At 35.2% G+C, this 26457-nt stretch overlaps 1 protein-coding gene across 2 annotated transcripts in view; it reads right to left on the minus strand.

Annotated features, from left to right (window-relative positions):
* Nucleotides 1-7858: 7858 nt before the first annotated feature.
* The window catches only part of EMC2 (ER membrane protein complex subunit 2), a 71562-nt gene continuing 52963 nt past the window's right edge, over nt 7859-26457 (minus strand). Inside the window, exon 11 of one of the 2 annotated variants that reach the window (XM_088798988.1) lies at nt 7859-10347. In XM_088798988.1, the coding sequence (XP_088655114.1) occupies nt 10045-10347 (303 nt within the window). In that variant the 3' untranslated portion in view covers nt 7859-10044. The remainder of the gene's footprint in view (nt 10348-26457) is intronic. The other variant, XM_088798987.1, reaches the window with a different exon arrangement.

Consider the following 26457-nt stretch of genomic DNA (forward strand, 5'->3'; position numbering starts at 1 on the left):
CTGAAACTTATAGGAGCCAGCAGGTGGCAGCAAGACTCAGAGTGTCCTAGCTTTTTGTGAATATACCTTAGACCCAGTACTTGTGGCAGCTTGCAGCTTGGCCTCTCCCACACACTTCCAGGTACAACACAGGGGGCAACCAACTGTGGATCACTCTGTAGCTCCTACCAAGTAGTCTCAGGCTAGTCACAGGTGGTGGGTGACCTGGGCCTGCACCAGAGCCTCTTCCTATAGGCCCCAGAACCAACATACTTGGAGGTTGGCTTCAGACCAGAGTAGAGCGCGACCCAATTAGCCCCTCAAGAGGCAAACACAAAGGGCGGCATCAAGAGGCACCAGAGTCCACTGGGGCAAATCCTGCTCCATAGGGTAACCCCCTACACAGCAGCCCATAAGCTATGGACATCGCCAAACCTCACAGCCAGTCAGCCTGAGGATAAGTACCACCCACTGGCATGCCAACAGCAATCAAGCTCAACTATAATAGGAGGGCACATACAACCCACACAAAGGACACTCCTGGAGCATCCGGCTCAGGTGACCAGGGAGACTGTGCCACTCGGCCCCACAGCATCCCTACTATAAAAGGCTACCCTGCAAGACAAGAGACATAGCAGCCCTACCTAATACATAGAAACAAACACAGAAAGGCAGCCAAAATGAGGAAACAAAGAAATGTGTCCCAAATAAAAGAACAAGATAAAATTCCAGAAAAAGAACAAAATGGAGTCAAGCAACCTACCAGAGACAGAGTTCAAAACAATCATTATAAGGATGCTCAAGGAACTTAGTGAGAACTTCAACAAAGAGATAGCAAGCATAAAGAAGGACAGAGACCATAAAAAAGAACCAGTTGGAAGTAAAGAATACCATAAGTGAAATGAAGAATGCACTAGAAGGAATCACCAGTAGACTAGATGAAGCAGAAAATCAAATCAGCGATTTGGAAGAGAAGGTAACAGAGAACATCCAATGGGAACAGCAAAAAGAAAAAAGTATATGTATATGTATATATCTATATATCTATATATATATTGTATTTCCCCCCAAAATAAGAGCTAACTGGAAAATAAGCCCTAGTGTGATTTTTCAGGATGCTCATAATATAAACCCTATCCCCAAATTAAGCCCCAGTTAAGATCCTCAGCCAGACGGACGCATTTAGTATGACCGTTGCAACACACAACAGACATACTGAATTATAAAATAATAATATTAATATATAATTAAGTATAAATAAATAATATTGATATTAATACTTAAAATAAATAATATAAATTATAATTATTTGTAAATACCCAAGCAGGAACCTTTGGACGAGAGGTAAACGCCTATGTAAACAGATGAACTCGAGACTTATTGCCAAATGACCAATTAGAGTACAGACACAACTCATGAACAATGTGCGCACTTAATAATGAATGGACAGGGTTGTGTCTAATATGAATCTTCATAATTCAATATGTCGTGTTGTAACGGATGTACTTAATGCACTCGTGTGAAATAAAGAAACATTTTCTGAATTTTGGTGGCTGCAATTTTTCATTGCTTTTGTGTGGACCATCATTCTTAACTATCATCATTTTTGTTGCCACCTGTCTCGTAAGTCTTCAGTTAACACGTGATTTAATGGTAGATTTAAAGGGAATAATTTTTTGAGCCCCAGAGAAGATGAGTGCAGAAGAAAGAGCTGTGTCGAGTACAAGAAAGGAATTGTGGAGTACTCCCAGGGCAAGAATCTTACAGATTTCTGCAAAGAAAAGAAGTTGGATCTCCAAGTGGTCCAAAAATGGCGAGCAGAGTACGATAACCTCAGTCAACAGGTGGAAGAGGGAAATGTTAAGAAACACGTGTGGATCAGGTTGGCAACCATTATTTCCTGAGCTGGAAAACATCATCTGTGAATGGACTGCTGACAGGAGAGCAAAGGCTTTGGCTGTGTGCAGGGCTGATATTCAAGCATTTGCCCTTGCAATGGCACCACAGTTAGAAATATCCCCAGAAGATTTCAAAGCATCACAACACTCGCTGGATGGCTTCCTAAGATCGACAACCCTGTTCAAGCTGGAAGATACTGAAGTCATTAAACCTGTACTTGCATTCAAGTCCTTTACTGATGGCACTGACTTTTCTAAATACCAACTCTCCAACATGATTGCTATGGATGAAACTACAGTGTTTATGGGCCAAGGATCTCAAACGACAATTGATCAGAGGGGTACTCATCAATCTACATTCCCTCCACTGGTTACGAAAGTAAGTGCACATTACCTGTATTTTGGCAATTCATCTGAATGGAAAGAAAACCCCACCTCTAATCGTCACTAAGGGCCACAAAGATAAGGTTAAACGTGTTTCAGGCATTTATGTTCTTGAAACCGAAAAAGCCTAGTGCACACAAGCAGTTATAAGGAAGTGGGTCGATTTAATGCTGCCACTTGTTTTGTGAGGTGGCCAGAGAGGTCTGCTAGTTTGGGATTCAGCCAGCACTCACCATGCTAAAGACATGAAGAACTTCCTTGCAGGGAGAAGAATAGATCAAATAATGATTCCCACAGGAATGACTGCCTATCTCCAGACTCTTGATAGTGCAATAAACAAGCCATTCAAGGACCATTTGTTCATGGAAATCAATGACTACATTGAAAATAGAATGGAGAGAAATCAGCATGGAAACTTTGTGAAGCCCAACCTGCAAGAGGTCGTGACTTCGGTGAAGAATTCATGGGATAAAATCACAGACAGCTGTGTTGCCAATGTACTACGAGCAGGCTACATGGACAAGAAGTGCTCATTTAAGGAGAGCCCTGTTGCTTGACATGAGAGATTGGGGCCAATGGTTCTACAGGAATTGGACTCGCAAGAAAGTCAAGCCAGAATTCTGGGTTTGGAGAGTTATGATGATGTTCCAGAAGATTACATGACTGTATTTGAATAAATGTAGATTTATGTACACGAATAAATGTAAACTGTCCAGTACTTGAATAAGACATCCCATGAAAATAAGCCCAAATGTGTCTTTTGGAGCAAAAATTAATATAAGACCCAGTCTTATTTTCGGGGAAATACAGTATATATATATATATATATATATATATATATATATATACACACACACATGCACATATATATACACACATATACACATATATATGTGTATATATACACACACATATATATGTGTATATGTATATATATACCGTATTTATATGTATATATACATATATCTATCTATATATATATGAATATTGCTTGACCCAGGAAGGGAATGGGTTCTTGCCATCTGTGACAGCATGGATGAGCCTGGAGGGTGTTATGCTGAGTGGAGTATGTCAGACAGTGCGACAGATGCAATGTGATTTTGCTTATATGTAGAATCTAAAGAATGAAATAAATGAACAAACAAAATGGAAACCAACTCATAGACACAGAACAAACTGACGGTTGCCAGATAGGAGGGAGGTTTGCGGGGGCTGGGTGAAAAGGTGAGAGGATTAAGAATTATAAATTAGTAGTTACAAAATAGTCATGGGAATGTAAAATACAGCATAGGGAATATAGTCAATAATATCGTAATAACTACGTATGGCACCATGTAGGTACCAAACTTTAGGGGGAATCACTGGTAAATTATATAAATGTCTAACCACTATGCTGCAAACTTGAGACACATATAAAATAATGTTGACTGTCAACTGTAATTGTAAAATAAATAGGGCTTTGAGGAACAAGTAGGAGTTCATCATATAGAGAAGGGAAAACCTAAACAGATAGATGGAATCTGAAAACTCAAAGCATAATAGGCAATAGGCATGGTGGCTGAAATGATGGGAAATTAAAACTAACACTGAATGCTAACCACTTTCTGAGCACTATAAAAGGTTACAATTTAATTCTCACAAACGTTCTAGGAGGTGGAAACTATTATCGTTCCTATCATTACCCATTTATTGATATAGGAACTATTCTTAATAAAAGTAGGAAACCTGCCTGAGCAATCACAGAGAAGTGGTAAATATGAAATTTGCATCCAGGTCTGTGTGTGACCCTAACGCCCTACCTTTACCCATCAACAATAACAATTCTGAGGCAAGGAAGGACCTTAATTGTCATGTCAAGAAAGTTAGACTTAATTCCACAAGAAATTCAAAATAATTAGAGGTTCCTTAGGTACCCTGGGAGCCTAGAGAGATTGGATGACCAGTGAGGAACATAATGCAATCTCTAAATAAAGCTCTGAATCAAGGAAATGAAAAGTGAATGGAGTAGAGAGATTTAAGAGGCATTTAAGAGGGAGAGCCGCAGAATTTAATGACGATGAAGGGGAGAAAAAGGTTCAAGATTTATACTTTGATGACTAAAAACAATAGTATATAAATTACTGAAGAAAGAAAACACAGGTAGAAAATAAAAATTGACTGGGGCAATTTGAATTTATGGTGTCAACAATACATTCCAATGAACATATTCATTAGACAGAACCACACAGCCTATGGACAGAATTGTATTTAGAGTTTCTTTTGATGTCTTCACACTCATCAATTGAAAGTCTCCATTTTTAACAGAATTTCTTTTTACCTTGATAGTGGTACAAGTAATAGTTTAAAAATAAATCATTTTGAAGTAAAAATTCACTGTTGATTTATTTTTAAAATTAGCAAAATTAAAAATAATCCATATTAAGAGCCATTATTTCAAATTTAAAAATAGACACTAATATTTGATTAACCTCCTATTTCCCAGCTATATCTGAAGTTTAAAGAAAAAGAAATATTAGCTCAAGTAGAAAAGAGAGAGATTTAGTTTGGCTCTATGTAAAATATGATCATCCTTTCCCAGGATTTCCAAAAAAAAAAAAAAAAGTACAATGTAATAGAGACATCTTTAATTGCACAACTTCAAATGAGTGTGTCAGGGAAATAAAAATGCCAAAACGATCCACCAGAAATCCTGTGTCAGGCACAGATGGAACTAAGAACAGCCTCATTAGGAATTGTTGATTTGGGACCACTCCACTCCTGGTGATTTTTCTTTGCTAGCTGAAGCTTTCTTTTGTGGCACTCTCAGTCCTACTTTAATGCATCATTTCCGAAACCAACATAAAGAATTTCTAAAAAGACTTCTTGAAGAAAACATCTTGAGGATGGATGACGGAATGAGTGGAGAACAACACAATCAGCTATCGGGAATTTAAAAATCAGGTCTATATGCTGCCAGAAAGTGTAGGCACCATTGGAAGACAAGTTTCCTCCTTCCCGTACTTATTCACCCATAACGTATACCAATTAATACAATAATATCATTTATACATCTATAATTCATGGGGCTGAATTAAACGGTGATGCTGAATATTAGGAAATAATTCAGAGAAAAAGTACAAAATATGTAAAGCAATGATTTCAGATGGCATTTTAAAAGCCTATGACCTCATTAAAGAGATGGGAATGAATTTGAAATTGTTAAATAAATTTCAAATAAATTTATTAAGTCCTGTGGTTATAGGCTTTAATACAGAATATTATCTAATGAGAGGGGACCTAAGTTGTCCCTCAGGCAGAATATTTAGAGAAAAAGAGGAAAGTTATCCTAAGCCCTTCAAATAGTGGGCCAAGAAAAATAGTCAAGGGAATTCTCATGAAAGATTTTGAAATAGACAGTGACAATCTTTCTCCAGCTCTTCCTTTTGATTACAAGTCACTGGAAATCGCTAAGGAAACTCATGATAAAAACCCAAGTGGCTGTAGCATTATTAGTAGTAAAAATAGGAGTAGGAGTGTATAACCGTTATTTTACATCAGTACCTACCACCTATTTAGTGCTTTCTATCTAACAAAATGTGTACAATTGTTATATGGTTAATTCTTACAATAACATTAGAAATCGGAATTCTTATTACCATTTTGCAGATTAGGGAATTAAAGTCCTTAAAAATTGTACAAAATCTGAAATGACCCACACAAATTCAGAATCTTCTCAGAAAAAAAATAAACCGTGGAAATATATTTAAGTTCAATCAACAGAAACATGAGCTAACTGCCTAAGAGTATACATTTTTGTTCCTCTATCAAGGAAAATGTATTATTACTTATATTATGAGTTTAAAGTAAGAGTAGAATTACACAAGCTATTAAATTAATGACTGTTAGAGAAATGAAGCAAAAATACAACTGGAGGTAGAACTCAGCCTCTACTCCAAGATTAGAGTGATTGATAGATTCAGTATATTCCAATGTTTCTACTTTCTGAACATAATTATATCCTGTTATTTTGCTCACCACCGATACACACACACAAGGATTGAGCATTTTAGTGCCTCTGAGCATTATCCTTAACACAAACTTTGGGTTGAACTGTAGCTTTTCTATTCTCCCCTAACTCAATTTTTCTTCCTTAGTTAAGAAAAAAGAAACCAAAAGAGCTAGCCAGATGATTCAATGCAGAAGGAAATTGATTTGGTATAATCTGAAAAGAGGGGGAAAGCCAGGGGATTTGGAAACCTCAGGCCATTTTAGACCACACCCAGTCTGCTGCCCTTAAGCTGTGTGACTCCTGTTTGGCAACTTCCAAAAGAGCTACATGAACCATACAGGGTCAGCGGTTAAGTCTTAAGTGTGTGTGGCCTGAATTGGCTTCCACCAGCTGACTATCTTATTTCATGCAGCCCAAATCAGCCACAGTGTTAAACATCCTTCTAACTAAATCATATCACGGACAAAACTGCCAGGCAGGCAAGTGGCAGGAGAACAGGATTCAGGTTTAAAGATGCAAGAACCAGTTACTGACTCAAGTCAAAGAAGACACTGGAATTGTAATAAATCTTCACTTGATTAAAGGGACACTGACTAATTCTAAAAATTCAGCAAACACCACAGCAAATCAGAGATGCGTTTAGAGATTTAGGAAGAAGAGACTAATCAGTGACCCTTAAAATACTGGGTAAGCTAAGGAAGTCATCTGTCATGATAGGTACAACTCAGATTCTACCTCTTATCTCAGGTTCAAAGGATTTTAGTACTGTTGAATTCTTTTGATACTGATATCTTTGTTCACCGGGAATTTGAATTATTTAAAAGGCAATGCTTTGTGATATAGAATGTTTTCTACAGGCAATATGACTTCTGTTTATAGAATGACATATTTTATTTTAGCCATACTGGCAAGTAAGGCTATCGATGATTTGAGCTTTTTACTGTTTACTCTGCAGTCCTAACCTACGAAAGCTTTCTGCCCTGCTACTTTTGAAAGGAAAATATGAAGCCTTTTGGTCTATGTGGAACTAGAAGATTAGTATTTTTGAACATATAACTCAGGTCCTAAAAGACATTTATCTGTTCCAGATTCTCTTTGATGTAATTCTGATGTAATGTGCTGCTTTAGATTGGTCTACCTGAACTTTTAATGCAAAAAGAAAGAGTCCTAAATTAAAGTCAAGAGAAGACAGATCTATACTTAAAATGGAAAGGGAGAAATAGCTTCTACTCCCCTCTATAAAAATCCAGATCCTCTTTTCTTATTTGTTCTTTAGAAATGAAGGTCTAATAAGTATAATATTTAAATGCCAATATATTTACTTATTCATTTTCAAAACCAAGGCTCTGATGGAGTATTTATTTGTATTTCTAATTTTTTCCCTGGCAAATACCCAGCTTGCTATTTTCCAAGTGATATTTCATTTCAGGCCCTTGTTACAATGCTAATCATCTTATTCATATCCTTGTTACCCGGATTCAATGAGTTATGTTGAGCCATAGCAATGTTTTAAGTGTGGCATCAAAACCTAAAATTAAATGAAAAGTGTTTATTAATCTTGTAATATAATGTCATTATTTACATTGTGCCACAAATTGTTGTTCTTTGTTTTATTTCTTTTATTCAGTTTCCTCTAATAGACAAAATAAAGTCAAATTTGAATGTGCACAAACAGACTTTCCATGAACTGACTTTCTATCAAATCTGGTTAAGTGGCAACACCAAAGTAAAGAAACTGGTTGGTCATTTTTCCATATATATTTTCATGTTACTAAATGAGTTTTTCAAAATGTTTTAACCTTTCTGAAACAGCATTTCTATATGCCGTAAAAACAGAATGTTAGAATTCTTTTACACAGGAAAACTTCTATATGTCTGTAATGAGCTTCTTTATTTTCTATGGTTAACATGAAATTCTATACAGTGGAAGTGATATTATATTATGGTAAAGAATCTCTAAATCAAAACTTGTGTTACCTGACACAAAAGGGACATATTAAATAACACCTATATCCTTTCTAAGTTCTCTAAGTAAAATCAAAATCTTCTTTTTTATTTTAAACGCCACCAGAACTGAATCTAATGGCCAGAACCTTAACAACTGTATTTTCAAAATGCTTGATGGAAATAGTTTTCCATGTCTATTTTTGATATGACTGTATTAATAAACACTTATTCTTATAAGCAATTTTTTAAATTTTATCAAAATTTTATCTTATTTATGATTCTAGTTTGGAGGATGGATGGTATCACATATACAACTAATTGACTAATACAAAACTTCATAACTCCATGTAGCTCCAGTTAAAAAGGAAAAAATATGGAGATAAGAAGTTGCCAAGGGTCAGGGGGCAGAGGGAGGGATGAATAGGCACAGCACAGAGAATTTTTAGTGCAGAGAAATTATTCTATATGACATTATGATGGGTATATGTTATCATATTTTTGTCCAAAACCATAGAATGTACAACACAGGAGTGAATCCTATGGGAAACTATTAACATTGGGTGATAGTGACACGTCACTGTAGGTTCATCCTTGGTGAAAATAAATGTACCATCCTGGTAAGTGACAGCTGTGCATGTATAGAGGCAGGGAGCATATGGAAAATCTCTGTACCTACCTCTTAATTTTGTTGTAAACCTAAAACTGCTCTAAAAAGTAAAGTCTTTAATAAAAAAAATACATTTAGAATATATTTTTAAAAGTAGCTTTACAGACTCAATTTCAAAACTTGTAATAAATGCATATGCTGGCCCTTGTTTATTTCCTATCAAGCATTATATCATTGAGGTAATCACCCAAGAAAAACAGAATTTTTCCTAGACTCTTTGCTATCCCTTAGCTTTAACATATACATTTCATCTAGTATTACTATTTTTAAGTTTTAATATTTCTTAAATCTGCCCATTTTCTCTTATCCCTTTTATTCCTACTGTAGTTGCATTTATCCCCCCTTACTTGGACTAGTCTGCCCACCTCCTTTTTCTACCAGCTCAAGTGTGTTTCAAGTACATCAACGGCAATGCTTAATAAGATAATGTTACTTCAATGTGGACAGTACTTTAGTAGATTCCCGTGATCTACAGGATAAAGTCCAAGCTCAAAGGTATGACACACAAGGCTGCTGATAAATCTGGCTACTTCCTGTTTCTCCTTTTGGAGCCTTACCATAGCCTGTTTATTCAATAAATAGTTCTGTAATTGAACTGTATTTTGCCAAGTATCTCCTCTATGAGTTACCTATTCATGTAATTTGCTCATTTTTCAATGACTTTTTTTAATTCACAAATGTACATGGAGTTATCCTAAATGGTTTTTCTTCATCTACTGAAAAAAATATTTTACCAGCATTAGTACATTTTCATATAATAAATTCTTGAAAAATGTAAGTTGTCATCAATTTAGATAGACCAAAATTTCTGTGACCCCACTTCATCTAAAAATTTTGGGTTTGGGTGGCATTACTGACTGATAGCAGTGACTCAGGAAGACCCAGAGTAAGGGAGAGGTAGGAGGCACAGTCTTCTCCTTGGACTCCAGAGACAGAACTTGATGATGTAGATACCTACCACCCATCATTGTTTTTCATCATCTAACATCCATGTTGTCTTCATTTATCACCATCTTCCAATCATCAGTTCCTCTCTGGATCACCACTCACAGGGCTCTTCCTAATCCAGCAGGACCTTCCACAGAGCATTTCAAGACCTTTCTGACCTGCAATCAACATCAGCCACCCACTTCTAAGATCTTAGTCTGGTGTCTACTGTGGGCAAAAGTCTGTGCTAAGCCTCAGAGATACCAGGAAAAAAATGAGTAAGACACAACACTAACAACATAAAACACAAGTCTTGTGGGAAACAAACATATCTCCTTGACTCCAGAGAATATGGCTTTGCATCTTCTGGATCCTAGAACTGGCCCTTCGGGGCCCCTGCCAAGTCTCATGATCTTTTCTGAGATCTCAGTTTGCTTGATCTCCCCGCCACAGCGAATGCAGAGCACTTTCTTCTTGAAAACTCTTTCTTCAAATTTTATTATATCACCCTCTTCTGATTCTCTTCTGACCTCTCTGAATATTAGAGAGATGGAATGCTGAGGAGAAAAAAACATGAGCTTTATTACAGATCTTGCTTTGACTCATCATTGCTCCACCATTTACTGGGTGACTGTGGGCAAATTATTTATCTTTCTGAGTTGCAACTTTCTCACTTAAATGAGGTTAATATTATTTTGAGTATGAAATGAGATAGTCTGTTATAATGCATTCATTCAATGGTTATTGCTCTGTAACCATTATATTTCCTTAGTTCTCCATCCTTCACTATTTTTTCTTCTTCCACCCCCTAAATTTTAATAAGCCTTAAATTCAGTCCCTAACTTTCTGCTCTCCCCTCTCTTGTTCTCTTTTCCTTAAGAATTGGGAGGAACCCTATACCTGTATCAGTTCCTATTTGGCTGTTTCCCAAATAGTAATCCTCAAGGGTTTACAAAGGTCTTCCAAGGAATCATAACGTTAAAGTTAGCATGGTATCTGCTTCAGTATCTACTTTTAAAAATGTAAATAAAAAATATTTTTTAAATATCCAGCTAAAACAGAACATTTGGGAGTGGAAGCACTGTAAGAATGCACAGTGATTATCAGAAATCAGAGGGAGGTGCTCCTGATACAGTAACTGTCAGCTTATAACTCAGTGAGCACTGCTGGTCATCATGGGCTATTAATCATCACTTAGTTTTTAATCATCTGTTTTTGCTCCCATATTACCTGATTTATACCCATAATCACTTATTGCTTAAAGAAAGATAACACAAGAAAATGTGTTACATATTAGTGAGTACAGACATGATAAATGTGCCAATTTGCCCCAAAATGATCTTCTTCAGATCCACTAGTTCAATCTGTTTGATCAAAACTCTTTAAAAGCACATGAGTATTTCTTGTACCTCAACAAGTAATGCTCATAAAATAAATTATAGTGATGACTATATCCAATTTGGCTTTATTTTAACTGGAAATAAAAACCACTAACGTCTATAATATATTTGTGAAGACATAAAACTAATAAGTAGCAACCTTTTCTTTTACGTCATCACTTGAGAACAAAATACAATAATTTACAAAAACTTTTCTGCTAAATCACTTTGTGACATGCCATAAAAAATTGGAAAATAATTTTTGAAATTCCTAAGTTTGCAAAATCATATGTTATTGTGCAAGAGATCATTCATCCAAAAAGGTCAGGAAATAATTGTCTACATAAGTGGTTCCCAAAGTGTATTCCTCAGAACAGTAGTTGCATGGAATTTTTTAATTATAAGAATAATGCTTTTATTGTTTCAGAAAAAAAATGATGCACATTTACTTTAGAAAATACACTGAAAAATGCTAGGAAGTAAAAAAATCTACCAATATTCCATCGCCCAAAACAATCATCACCAAGTTTTATTGAACATCTTTAGAAATATGTGCAGTTTGCAAAAGAGTACTTTAGAAGGGCAGATATAAATAATTTTAGAATAAAAATGGAATAATCATGATTATTTTTAATTTAAAAATATTTTAAATATATGGAAGGCATTATTGAAATTCAGATAAAAATTTAACCTCCACAGAATACAGGTTACTAAATAAAAGATCTCTCTAAAGGTAAGAAAAACATTAAAATCTTTGATGTCCCTTTTGAAATTATGTGCTTTACCTTTAAACTGTCTCCTTGCAATGAGAGATTAAACAGATTATCATAGTCCTCCTTGCACCAAATCTTCACCCTACCCTGATTTTTGTTGTATTTTTCTTTTTAGATCCTCAAAGCTTACATTTATATTTTACAACAATGATTCCCAATAGCCTTAGTTCTATATTTATGTTTTAAATAAGAGTAATAAAGATAAGATACCACTGGTATTTAAGACTAAATGAAAATTACATAGAAAACCCTTATATATTGTAAAGTGCTAGAAAAACATATTTGTTCTAATATATTAATACTTCCCACCATTCTTTCTCTATATAGTAGCCCCCCCCCCCCTTATTTGCAGGGGATACATTCCAAAACCTTCACTTGATGCCTGAAACCACGGCTATTACTGAACTCTGTATATACTGTTTTTTCCTACACATCCACATCTGTGATAAAGTTTAATTTATAAACTGGGCCCTGTGAAAGATTAACAAAATTGATAATAGAATAATTATAACAATATCTGACAATTAAGTTCATGAAGTCATCCTAGAAAAAATGCTACATACCTCCCTGCTATGTATCACTACGGTCACCTTCGAAGTACTCCCCTTGGGAAGACATGCACTGATGCCAGTGCCTAGTGCATCCTTCAAAGCAATTTTGGAACTCTTTTTCTGGAATGGCCATCAGAGCTGTTGTCACATTACCCTTCATGTCCTGAATGTCATCAAATATCTTCCTTTCAATATTTCCTTTATCTTCCGGTAAAGAAAGGAGTCATTGGGGGCCAGATCAGGTGAGTAGGAGGGTGTTTCAATACAGTTATTTGTTTACTGGCTACAAACTCCCTCACAGATTTAGTACAGTGTGAGCTGGTGCACTGTTGTGATGCAAGAGCCATGAATTGTTGGTGAAAAGTTCAGGTCGTTTTCGTCTAACTTTTTCATGCAGCCTTATCAGCACTTCCAAATAGTAAACTTGGTTAACTATTTGTCCAGTTAGTACAAATTGATAATGAATCATCTCTCTGATATCAAAAAAGGTTAGCAACATCGTTTTGACTCTTGATTTGGATGATAAAACTTTTTTGGTCTTGGAGAATTGGCTGACTTTCATTGTGTACTTTGATGCTTTGTTTCAGGGTCATATTGGTATACCCATGTCTCATCACCAGTGATGCTTTGTTTCAGGGTCATATTGGTACCCGCATGTCTCATCACCAGTGATAACATGGCCCAAAACATGGTCTTGCCTTTCCAAAAGGTCTTGGCAAACTTTGACTCTCCTTTGCTTTTGTTCATCGGTGAGCTCCTTCGGGATCATTTTTGCACACACCTTTCTCATGCCAAGATTTTCAGTTAAGATTTTCCTAACTGTTTCTCTATTAATGTTTACTTGGTCTGCTATGCTTCTCACAGTCAGCCGATGACTTTGATGCACAATTCAATGAATTTTTGCAATGTTTTCATCAGTTCTGCTCGTTACCGGTTGCCCTGACCTCTCTTCCACAGTGACACATTCTCTCCCCTCAGAAAAACATTTAATCCATTTGTACACTGTCATTTTCTTCATGGCATTATCCCCATAAACTTGGACTAACATGCCTCTGATTTCACCTCCACTCTTGCCAAGTTTAACAAGAAATTTAATGTTTGTTTGTTGCTTTAATTCAAGCTCAGACATTCTTACGACAGCACACAAAAAATTCAACAATAATGAATTCCACTCAGCAAGACACCACCACATGTTGACACGAACACAGCTGTGAGACACTGATATACCAAGGTTGTGAAACCTTACCGAGCTGTTTGTACAGTGCTACCAATGTAAACACACTTGTCAAACCTCATATGTAATAAAAGTTATGTGAATGTGGTCTCTCTCTCTCTCTCTCTCTCTCTCTCTCTCTCTCTCTCTCTCCCCCTCCCTCCAACCCTCTATCCCTCCCTTTCAAAATACCTTATTGTACTATATACTCACCTTTTCATTTAAAGGAAGAACTTAAGGCTTCTCTTTGGCATATTTGAGTTGCCAGCATCACTAGTATTCTGCTTTGGGGCCATTATTAAGTAAAAGCATGGTTCCTTGAACAAGCACTGAGATATCACGACAGTCAACCTGATAACGGAGATGGCTACTAAGTGACTAACAGGTGGGGAGCATATACAGTGTGGATATGATAGACAAAAGAATGATTCATGTCTCAGGCGGGACGGAGCAGGATGGCATGAGATTTCATCATGTTACTCAGACTGGCACACAATTTAAAACTTATGAATTGCTTATTTCTGGAATATTCCATTTCATACTTTTAGGCCACAGCTGACCATGCGTAACTGAAACTGTGCAAAGCAAAATGTGGATAAGGGGGGACTACTGTACTCACTTTTCTAAATACTCATCCTAACGTAAACAGTCTACTCACTGTGCCTCTAGAAAATGGTTTTCTCCTAAGACTGATGCATAAATTGTTGCCCCTACCTAGAATGCCAACAACTCTGTAAAACTATCCATCTTTTAGGATCAAGACCAAGTCTCTCCCCATCCCTGAAATCTTTACAGAACCTTCTGACCTGCAGGGACATCTTCATCTAAGCCTGTAGAGCACTAACATAATTAGTCACTAGGCAATAAGAATTGCTCTTACATTGATTGACCTACTGGACAGTTATTTGCTGTTTACGTTAATAGACTTTTATTCTTATACATTGTCTTTGAAACTAAATTTTAAGTCTTTTGAAGGCAAGCTCTAAATATTAATACATTTTTGTCTCCATATTGCCTTCTGTTTTATACATACTGGCACCACCAGTGTATTCATTTAATACGCTTCCAAAAACCAAAAATACAATTGTATACACAAAGTTCTAAGTTAACTTTGTAGATATTTAACTAAACTTTGCCTCAGAGAATGCCAGTGTTCAAAATTACAAAATTACAATGAACATAATCTACGAATCTACATTACAATGAAATAATTTAATGTCAACATTAAGGAACTAATTTTTGGTTCTTTATCTTAAGAATCAGTATTATATTAAGAGGCTTCTATGGTCTTAATATTAAAAAGGTACTTCTTAGGATACCTGAAGATAATCTTTAATAACATTAAATATCACCGGTTTGTGGTAGATACAGATGGGTTTTGAATATTGGCTTGAATTAAATGTGCAGACTCTAAAACATATACTAAAAGTTGTTTTTAAAAAGAAATTCAAGATATAAATGACTTTTATTTTCTATTCTGTTTCTCTTTTAAAAGTTGAGGAAATATTTTTTTAATTAGTTCATTTAAATTTTCACTTGTTTTAAGTAACTGGAATCTTACATAATGATATTAATTACAATGATGAATTTTTGACCCAAATAAATAAATAAAAAGCATCATTCTACATAGGCTAATTTCCCATATTTCCACTTGAAAAATGTCCTATCAACTGCTGACATAATATTTAATTTTTAACTTTCGGGTTTTATATTATTATACTAGTTTATTATGATGCAAAAATTTTTAGTTATAGGTAGAATAACTATGGCACACAACTGTAGTTGTATTTGGTGTTCTTGGAATATATGGGTCCAAGTAACAAGAAGCTACTACTTCATTGCCAACAAGTCAAGTTTAATTTGCTTTCTTTTCCCCTCCCTCTTCAACTGGCTGAAATACAAGTTCCACTGCAAATGCAACAACCAGCAAACACAGATGCCATCATAAATACATAATGCTGCCAAGTAGGAAACCCTACTTTGATGAATAACAGAACTCCCCATAGCAACTAGAAGATATTCTGGGCAGCATATTTAAAATCTTGAAGCTATATTATAGATAAAATGCATGCATCCCTTGTAACTAAAAAAATAAGTTAGTTTGTTTTGTAAAAACAAAAAACACTGATATTTAATTTATTATTACTCAATGGGTCATTTTTCTGTCTGGTTCATATTGTTAGTGGGCTGAGAAATTTTATAAACGTTTCATTCTAAACTACTGCAATACATAACTGCTATCAAAGAGGTCCTGCTATGCCTTAAATAAAATTTGCCATACTCAGTTTTTAAAAAAGCACAGTTTTCAAACTTTGCTAACTAAATTCATAGTCTGATAAACTAATTCGGGTGTTAAAATTTAGCAATTGAGTGACCCTCCCCACCAGCATCAGTTGTCCTGGGGACAAAATGTGAAAACAACAAATATTTACAAGCGTCCACAGTGGCAACAATATATGCTAGATGCTGTAGGGAAAGAAAATTGAAGACAAGACCTCTACTCTGCAGGAATTTTTCCTCTAGTTAGTAGAAATCACGTATATGGGACATTAATAAAGCAGTATTTCATCAGATATTCAGATCCCTGTGGGATGTTACAAGGCACATCATTTGCCCACAATTGCTCTAGATTCTGAAGTCCCTAAAACAAAAATTCCAAGCATTACGTATCAACAGATACAAAAACTAGAGCAGGATCTCTTAAGGCAGAGATAAAAGAGAGGCTCATGACCTCTCCAAATAGCTTTGGTTTTAAATCCAAAATATTTCGCATTGAAGTTTATGAAATTTTCCCCCATCATAATCACTATGAAATGTCAATGTTGACGAGTGACAGCACCAAGATGGCCGTGTAGAAGAACTCCGCCTCCTTCTCCCCACAAAGTTCAACAATTAGACGGTTACCCATTAACAAAAACAACTCCGGAGAACTCAGGAACCCACTTAAGAAACTTTAGCAACATGGTGGAACAAAAAACCTGAGAACAACTGCACAAAAAGGAAAGAACAGCTTCATTTTGCCTCTATAATCCCATCCCCCAGGCAGGCATCGCTCAGTGCCAAGAAGAAACTCCCAGCTAGAAAAGGTTCCCTTGACAAGAAAGGGACAGCAGTGCGAGAGATCAGCTTCCCCAGCCTTTCGGGACACTGCATGAAGAATCCACTTCAGTTTCACCCCGTGCAGAGATCACCAAAGCTGAGACGTATAGATACGGCTAGGAAGAAAGACGAAGGGCAGGGGCGAGTAGTATCAACCAGACAGTGGGAGTGCCTATGGTTCTCAGTGACCTCCTTTGCAGAGAACCCCAGCAGTTTTTGCTACTGAGGAAACCAGTACAGCTGCAAAGACCCCCTGCAGATTTCATTGGTTTTCACCCCACAGGTTTCTGAGTTCACAGATGCCAGATGCCTGAGTTCCTCTCTCCACTCCACCCTTCCCTCTCTGCCAGAGCCTGGGGTCTGCACTAACATCTTATCGTGGCTTCTGCAGCTGCATGAGTGTATAAGACACCAGACTAGACCTCCGTGGCTGACCCCATCACTGTGTGCATGCTAGAGGCTAGCCCCTCTAGATGTGCACTTGGATAACTCAGCCCAAATCCTGTCACCAATGTCCACTGCCATGTGCACACCCATGACAAGACTTTGCAGCCACAGGAGTGCACACTGACAGCCAGGGCCCCTGCCAGTGTACCCACACTTGGCCCCGGCCCTTGATGCATACCACTACATGTGTGTCTGCAATCAGCCTATCACTACATAGGCACCTGCAGCTGGCCTCCACAGCTGTGTGGTGCATAGTACTGGCTCCAGCCACCACCACTGCCTGCCCTAGGCCCTAGCCAGTGGACCTGGAAGTACTGCTGAGGAAATAACAACCTTTGTATCCACTGCAAATCCCCCACAGTGCTCATCAAAGACCACATAATTGTCAATGTTATGGACAGCAGCAGCCTGAGCTACTGAGACATCATGCCCCCCAGGACCCAGAGCTGCCATACACACCTGCTGTTGTTGCCCTGAATCATTGGACTCAGGGTTACAACATGCTCCAGTGTGTTCCCTGACACAGGTTAAGGTCTTTCCTTACTAAAGTGAGTCCACAGAATTTGGAAGAGGTGACTGCTTGTTCAATGTGTAGACATCTATGCAAGGCTAATGGGATCGTGAAGAATCAGGAAAATATGACATCACCAAAGGAACACAATAAATTTCCAGTATGTGATGTCAAAGAAATAGAGAATCAGGAATTGCCCAATAAAGAATTCAAAATAATTTTCTAAAGATGCTCAGAGAGCTACAACAGATAAACAATGAAATCAGCAGAACAAAATGAGAAGTTCAACGAAGAAACAATAAAGAACCAAAAGGAAATTTTGGAACTGAAGAATACAGTGAATACACTGAAGATGTCAGTAAGAACTTCAATAGCAGACTGAACCACCTGAGCAGAAGAAAGAAACAGTGAGCTCAAAAACAGGTCATTTGAGATTATCAAGTCAGAATGGCAAAAAGAAAAAAAAGAATGAAAAGGAATTTAAAAAACCTATGGGACTTACGGGACACCATTAACAGAAATAAACTACACATCACTGAAGTCCCAGAAGGAGAAAAAACAAAGAAAGGGGTAGAAAGCTTAAATAAGAAATAATGTCTGAGAACTTCACAAACCTAAGGACAGATTTGGACATTCAAATTCATGAGGCTAACAAACCACTTGAGAATTCTAACAGCAGGAAAAGGAAAAACAAATTCTCTCAGACAGGGAATCCCCATAAACTGCTGATAAAGCTATCAGTGGCTTTATCAGCAGAAACCATGCAGACCAGTGGAGAGTGGGATGATATATTTAAAGTACTAAAAGAAGAAAAAAAAAACCTGCCAACAAAAATACTTTACCTGGCAAAGTTGTCCTTCATGAAGGACATGATGAAGGTGAGATAAACACTTTCCCAATAAATAAAAACGGAGGGAGTTCATCACCACTAGTTTTGCCTTATTAGAAATGCTGACAGGAATTCTTCAAATTGAAACAAAAGGATACTATTAGTAATGTGAATTTAAAAATATATGAAAATATATAACATACTGGTACTGGTTAAGTACATAATCAGATTCAGAAAACTAATACTGTAATATGATGGTGTGTTTACCACTTTACAATAAAAGCTAAAAGAAAAAAGTATTAAATATAGTTGTATATAGCTATAGTTACGATAACTTATTAATGAATACACAATATAAAAAATGCAAATTATGTCATCAAAAACAAAATGGGGGGGGGAGTAAAAGGATAGTTTTTGTATACAAAGTTTAGTTGTTATCAGCTTAAAATAGACTGTTACATCTATAAGATGTTTTATGTCAGCCTCAGGTTAAACGCACAACAAAAACCTACACTAGATACACACAACAGAAAAAGAAGATAATCTAAGCATATCACTATGGAAAATCATCCATTCACAAAGGAAGACAATGAAAGAAGAAGAAAGAAAAAAAGAAACTACAAGAGCGCCAGAAAACAATGAAAAATATGGCAATAGTAAGTCCTTGCCTATAAATAATTTCTTTAAATATAAATGGATTAAATTCTCCAATCAAATGGCATAGAGTAGCTGAATTAAAAAAAAAAAAAAGGAAGCAAGACCTAACTACATCATGCCTATAAGGGACACACTCCAACTTCAAGGACACACATAGGTTCAAAGTGAAGGGATGGAAAAAGATGTCATGCAAATGGAAACCAAAAGAGAGCAGGAGTAGCTATACTTACATCACACAAAATAGACTGTAAGTCAAAAATGGTAACAGGAGACCAAGAAGGAATCAATTCATTAAGAGTACACAACTGTACATATATATGTACCCAACATAGAGCACCTAAATATATTAAGTGAATACTGACAGATCTGAAGTAACAGACAACAACACAATCATAGAGAACTTCAATACCCCACTTTCAAGAATGGATAGATCACGCAGACAAGAGTATCAATAAAGAAACATTGGACTCAAATTACACTTTAGACCACAAAAACTTAGACATATAGAGAACATTCACTCCAACAGCAAAAGACACACTCTTCTTAAGTGCACACAGAGCATTCTCCAGGATCAATCACATGTTAGGTCACAAAACAAATCTTAGCAAATTTAAAAGATTGAAATCATACCAAGTATCTTTCCCAATCACATTGATATGAACTAGAAATCAATAAGAGGAAAGCTAGAAAATTCACAAATATATGGAAATTAACAAAATCCTGAAAAACTAATGGGTCAAAAATGAAATCAAAGAGAAATTAGAAAATATGAAACAAATGAAATTGGAAACACAACGTACCAAAATGTATGGGATGCAGAAAAGACAGTGCTAAGATGAAAGTTTATAGCAATAAATAATTATATTAAAAAAGGAGGCTCTCAAAAAAATAAGCTAACTTTCCACCTTAAGGGACTAGAAAAAACAAAACAAAACTAAGCCCTAAGTTTGCAGAAATAAGGATGTAACAAAGATCAATGCAGAAAACACTGAAACAGAGAAGAGAAAAACAATAGGAAAGATCAATGAAAGTAAGAGACAGTTTTGTGAAAGATAAACAAAACTGACACTCTTTCAGCTAGATTTTCCAAGAAAAAAAGGGAGGACTCAAATAAATAAGACTATAAATGAAATACGAGACATTACAACTGATATCACAGAAACACAGAGGATTATAAGAGACTACTATGCACAATCATATACCAACAAATTAGACAAACTACAAGAAACTGATAAATTCCTAGAAACATACAACCTACCAAAACTGAATTATGAAAAAATAAAAACTCTGGACAAATTATGAGGTAGGAAATTGAATCAGTAATCAAATCTTCCAACAAAGAAAAGCCCAGGGCCAGATGGCTTCACTGGTAAATACTAACAAACATTTCAAGAACTATTAATGCCAATACTTCCCAAATTATTCCCAAATATATTGAAGAGGAGAGAACACTCTCAAACTTATTTTTATGAGGCCAGCATTATCCTGATACCAAACAGAGATAAAGATACTACAAGAAAAGAAAACCATAGGCTAATATCCCTGATGAATATACACTCAAAAATTCTCAACAAAATACTCACAAACCAAATTCAACAGGACAATAAAATACACTATAATCAAGAGAGATTTATCCTTGGGGTGCAAGAATGGTTTCAATATATGTAAATCAATCAATGTGATAGAATGTAAGACAAAACTCATACAATCATCTTAACAGATGTGAAAAGGCATTGGACAAAATTCAAAATCCTTTCATAAGAGAAAAAAACAACACCAAAACTCTCAACAAATTTGGTATAGAAGTAATATACATCACATAATAAAGGCCATATATGACAAACCCACAGATAACATCATACTCAACAGAGACTGAAAAATTTCCCTCTAAGATCAGGAACAAGACATTCTCACCCCTTCTATTCAAACAATACTAAAGTCCTAGCCAGAACAATTAGGGAAGAAAAAGAAATAAAAGGTATCCAAATTGGAAAACAAGAGGTAAAATTGCTTTTGTTTGCTAATAAAATGATCTGATATATAGAAAATCCTAAAGAACACCAAAAACTCTTTGGACTAGTAAAAATTCGGTAGTTTCAGGATACAAACTCAACATACAAAAATCAGTTGTGTTTCTATGCAATAACAACGAACTATCTAAAAAAAAAAGCAATCTCATTTTCAATAGCATCAAAAGCAATAAAATACTTAGGAATAAATTTAACCAAGAAAGTGAAAGATCTACACACCAAAATTATAATACATTGATGAAAGAAAAAAAATTAAAGAAGACACAAATATCCCTTGTTCATGGATCAGAAGATTTAATATTGTTAAAATGTTAATACTACCCAAAACCAACTACAGATTCAATGTAATCCTTGTCAAAATTCCAATGGAATCTTTCACAGAAACAAACAAAAACTCCTCAAATGTGTATGGACCACAAAAGACTGATTAGCCAAAGCAATCTTGAGAAAGAACAAACCTGGAAGCATCATACTTCCTAATTTCAAACCATATTATAAAGCTATAGTCATCAAAACAGGATAGTACTGTCATAAAAACAGACACATAGATCCACAGATCAGAATACAGAGCCCAGAAATAAATCCATACATATACGGTCAACTAATATTTGACAGGGAACCAAGAATACTCAATGGAGAAAGAATAGTCTCTTCAATAAATGACGCTGGGAAAACTGAACAACCATATGCCAAAGAATGAAATTGGAACTGTTTATACTCCTTACAAAAATTAACTTGAAATGGATTAAGGCCTTAAGTATAAGACCTAAAACTGTAAAACTTCTAGACAAAAATCATAGGAAAAAACCTTTTGAAATCAGTCGTGGAAATCGTTTTCTTTTGGATATGACACCAAGTATCAAAGGCAAAAATAAACAAGTGAGATTACATCAAACTTAAAATCTTCTCTACAGCAAAATAAACAGTCAACAGAATGAAAAGAAAACCTAAGGAATGGGAAAGAAATATTTGTAAACCATATATTTGAGAAGGGGTTAATACCCAAAATATATAAGGAACCCATACAACTCAATAGTAAAAAAAAGCAAATAATCCAATTAAAAAATGGGCAAAGCACCTGAATAGACGGTTTTACAAAGAAGACATACAAATGGCCATCAAGAACATAAAAAGCTGCTTGACATAACTAATCATCAGGGAAATGCAAATCAAAATCACAGTAAGGTACCATCTCACACATGTTAGAATGACTACCACCAAAAAGACCAGAGACACTGGAGAGGCTGTGGAGAAACAGGAACCCTGGTGCATTGTTGGTAGGAACATAAATTGGTATAGTCACTATGGAAAACAGCATGGAGAGTCCTCTAAAAATTAATAATAAAACTACCAGGTGATCCAATGATCCCATTTCTGGGTATACATTAAAAGGAAAGGAGATTATTATCTTGAAGAGATATCTGCACTCCCATGTTCACTGCAGCATTATTCATAATAGCCAAGACATGGAAACCACTTTAGTGTTCATCAACAGATGAATTGATAAAGAAAACGTGGTGCATACATATGCAATGAAATTCAGCCATAAAAATGAAGGAAATCCTGCCATTTATGACAACGTGGATGGATCTTGACAGCATTATGCTAAATGAAATAAATCAGACACAGAAAAATACTGTATGATCTCACTTATATACGGAATCTAAAGATGTCAAACTCATAGAAACAGAGAGTATATTGATGGTTACCAGGGGCTGGGGGTTGGAGGAAATGGCAAGATGTTGGTCAAAGGGCAGAAATTTTCTATTAGTGGAATAAGTTCCAGGGATCTAATGTACAGTGTGGTGACTATAGTTAACACTACTGTGTTGTATACTTGAAAACTGCTATGAGAGTAAATATTAAAAGTTCTCATCATAGCAACAAAATGGTAATTATGTGAGGTGAAAGATAAGTTAATTAACCTCATTGTTGTAAACATTTGGCAATATATACATGTATTAAATCACCACATTGTACACCTTAAACTTATACAATGTTATCTGTCAATTATATTTCAATAAAGCAGGGGGAAAAAAGAAAATGTCAACGGTTTTTAACATTGCCTAGTTGAAGAAACCTATAGGTCTCAATGTCTTACACAATGTTTTCTCAATAAACATATATAGGCCTATGGATGAATTTTAACCTGTTCTTTTGGACTTTTTTTTTCCCCAAAGGAAAAAGCATGTTTCATATCCAACTGAACAACCATAAGATTCCAAATAAACGGTTATTTTCATTCACATTTTATTAGCATTTTAAAACCTTTACCTACTGATATGTTCAGATCTCTAGCATCAAAACTTACTCAAGGCAGTTTTCTACAATTATACTTAAATTCATTGAAAACTCCAAAATTAATGTTCAATGCGTGTATATCTATGTATACATACAAAACTCATTATTTATAATGTCTCTCAAGTATTTTAATATTTATAATAATTATTTCAGTTAGTAATAACATATTAAAATCAGTTCTAGTGTTATTGAATCAGGTTTTAAAAATAATGATTCTTCAATTTGTTATCCATCTCAAGAGCCATATTAGGTAAATTGCTTATTCTGGAATTAGTAACAAAAATATTCTATCTCATATACAGCAAGATTGAGAGCATGTAAAAAAAAAGTATATAAAAATTCCACAGTTATTATAATATTTAGCTTAATTTTCATTAAAATATGACTACTTTTTGAAGTTTAAAATAACATCAAACCAGCCAAGCAGTTTTAATACTTTAAAAATTATAAAACTTACTCTAGGTGGCGTACTTCTATAAGTTTGTAGAAGGAAAAAAATACAACTGAAAATCAAGCTTTTTTATTTCTAATCAATGACTGTTAATATTATGAATTCAAAAACTAATCCACTGACATTAGAGATTTGTTAATAGAAAATAAAGTTCAAACTTAATTTAACCTAAATTAGAATATAATTAGTAACACAAAATACTCCATTACGATTCTTTAGACAAGTAAATATTGTGTTGTGAGAAAAACCTTATTTAAAGAAATCTCATAAAGAAAAATGACACATTAAGCAGTAGCCCCCAAAATGAAAAGAAATAATATTGTATTCAATGATTTTTACATCTTTAACTTATTTTTTAAAACTCCCTCTCATTCTAATATTCATAAAACTGAATTTGTACAAGCATCAGGGCTCTGACCCTTGGGTGCCACTTGTGATATAACCACTTGTTTTTTGCCATGTCTATTGCCTGACTGCCATTAGTTTTCTTAAATCAGAGATAAATCACATGATTTGAAGTTCTTTTTAGCAAGACTATTTTTATTGTTTTTCTTCAATCCTTTTTATATGTAACCACCCAACTTTGACTGTCCTCACAAGCCTCAAGCCATATTTATACCAGTCTTTTTTTTTCAAGTTAGGTGAGTGGGGAGATTGGGGAATTATCAACCAATGGGGCTGTGTTGTCTCTGGTTCTCTCTGTCATACTAAATGTGACACGTAGACCAGTAGAGTGAAATTGGATCCAAAATCAGCTGTCACTTGAGTCTAACTCTTGAAACCACTGGCTATAGTTACACTGGAGACCTTCAAATTGATTTTAAATTGATGTTTATTATGGTATACATTGTTACCTAGAGTTTTTAAAGAATGCTTTTTGATAAACCTCAGCTTTTTCAGTCATCCATCAGATAAAACCACATTTTCACATAATTGTTACCCATGTTTTTATATAATATTTAAGTTGCCAAAAAAGGAACTGAATTCACAATTAAAATAAATTATTAGTAATGTAGCTCTCAAGTTAGTTAGGCATAAGCTCAGATTTTTTTCAAAGTTACTATCCATTCTCTATTTAGAAAGGTTAATTACTATTTGGACATTTGCAAGTAGATGTTTCCCTATCTGCGACTTATTTGCCAAATTGGTAACTCTTACTTTGTTGAAGTAGAGGAATTTTTCCAGGACCTGAAGACTTGAAAATAAGTTGCACCTTTTACAATGTTTAAATATTCTTACATTAAATAGTAGTGATGCAATTGACCCTACTGGAATTCACTCATTCGTGGCTGAAACAGTCTGTTCAAATATGTTTCTAACTTAACGTTTTGGTCATCAAAATCTAATTATTAATCACACTTTTATATTAAGAAACAATGAGTATAAAATAGAGGACTTGATATTATTTTTGCTTCCTACTATGCACACTATAATACAAAGCTCATACCTTAGAAACGCCACTATTGTTATTATTAATATAATTGGGTGCAAAAATAATTACAAATATACATATATACAGGGGATAGAGGAAAGATGTATATATGAACATCTGCGTACAAGTATATGAGTGTAGCCAGACAGAATTTCTTTTTTTAAGAGACTACTGACCCACCTCCATTCCCCCCTTAAAAAAAAGTTTAAAAAGCTATTGAGGGTAACTAATATAAATCAAATACATTCAGGTTGACTTCTGAGAAAGAAAATAAAAGCAATAATTCTATATACATATTAATTTTAAAATTACACAGAAAAAATATTCCATCAATATACAAAACAAGTATGTATATCTCAGTTCTTTATTATAGCTTCTAGGGAAAACAGGACTGTAGGAAAATCACAAATTGGGAAAAACAAATAAAGCAGAATAAAAGGGGATAACACAAATAATGCTATACACAAACACAATGAAAGAAACAAAGGGAGTAACACAGAAATCTAGAATCACTTGCTTCTTCCAATCAGTCTTCAAATAACTGAGTCTAGTCTAGACCAATGGTTATCAAATTTTAGTGGGCCTCAGAAATACCTGATGGGCTTGTTAAAACACAAATTGCTGGAGTCTCTCATTTAGTAGAGATCAAATGAGTGCAATAATGAACAAACTTTGAGAACCATCGTTAACTAGAACTCTCAATAGCCCACTAATCACTCTTGGCCATTCACCATATCCTTAGAATTGGGGACAATTCTGCAGCTATTGAGAATGACCCCAGCTTATATATCTCAGAGCAAATTGTCAGGTATTGGGTTCTTTTTTTTCCTGTTATTTATGTGGCATATATACAAGATGTGATCACAAAACATGGTGAATGTTTAATCGTTACAGTAAGACACATTGCCATCAATCCTCCTCAAAATACGCCCCCTCACTTCGAACACACTAATCCCATCATTCTTGCCACTTTGTGAAGCATTTCTGGAAGACC

This window comes from Rhinolophus sinicus, chromosome 6, assembly GCF_057876585.1.
Source record: "Rhinolophus sinicus isolate RSI-liver-muscle chromosome 6, RSI-T2T, whole genome shotgun sequence".
NCBI lineage: Eukaryota > Metazoa > Chordata > Mammalia > Chiroptera > Rhinolophidae > Rhinolophus > Rhinolophus sinicus.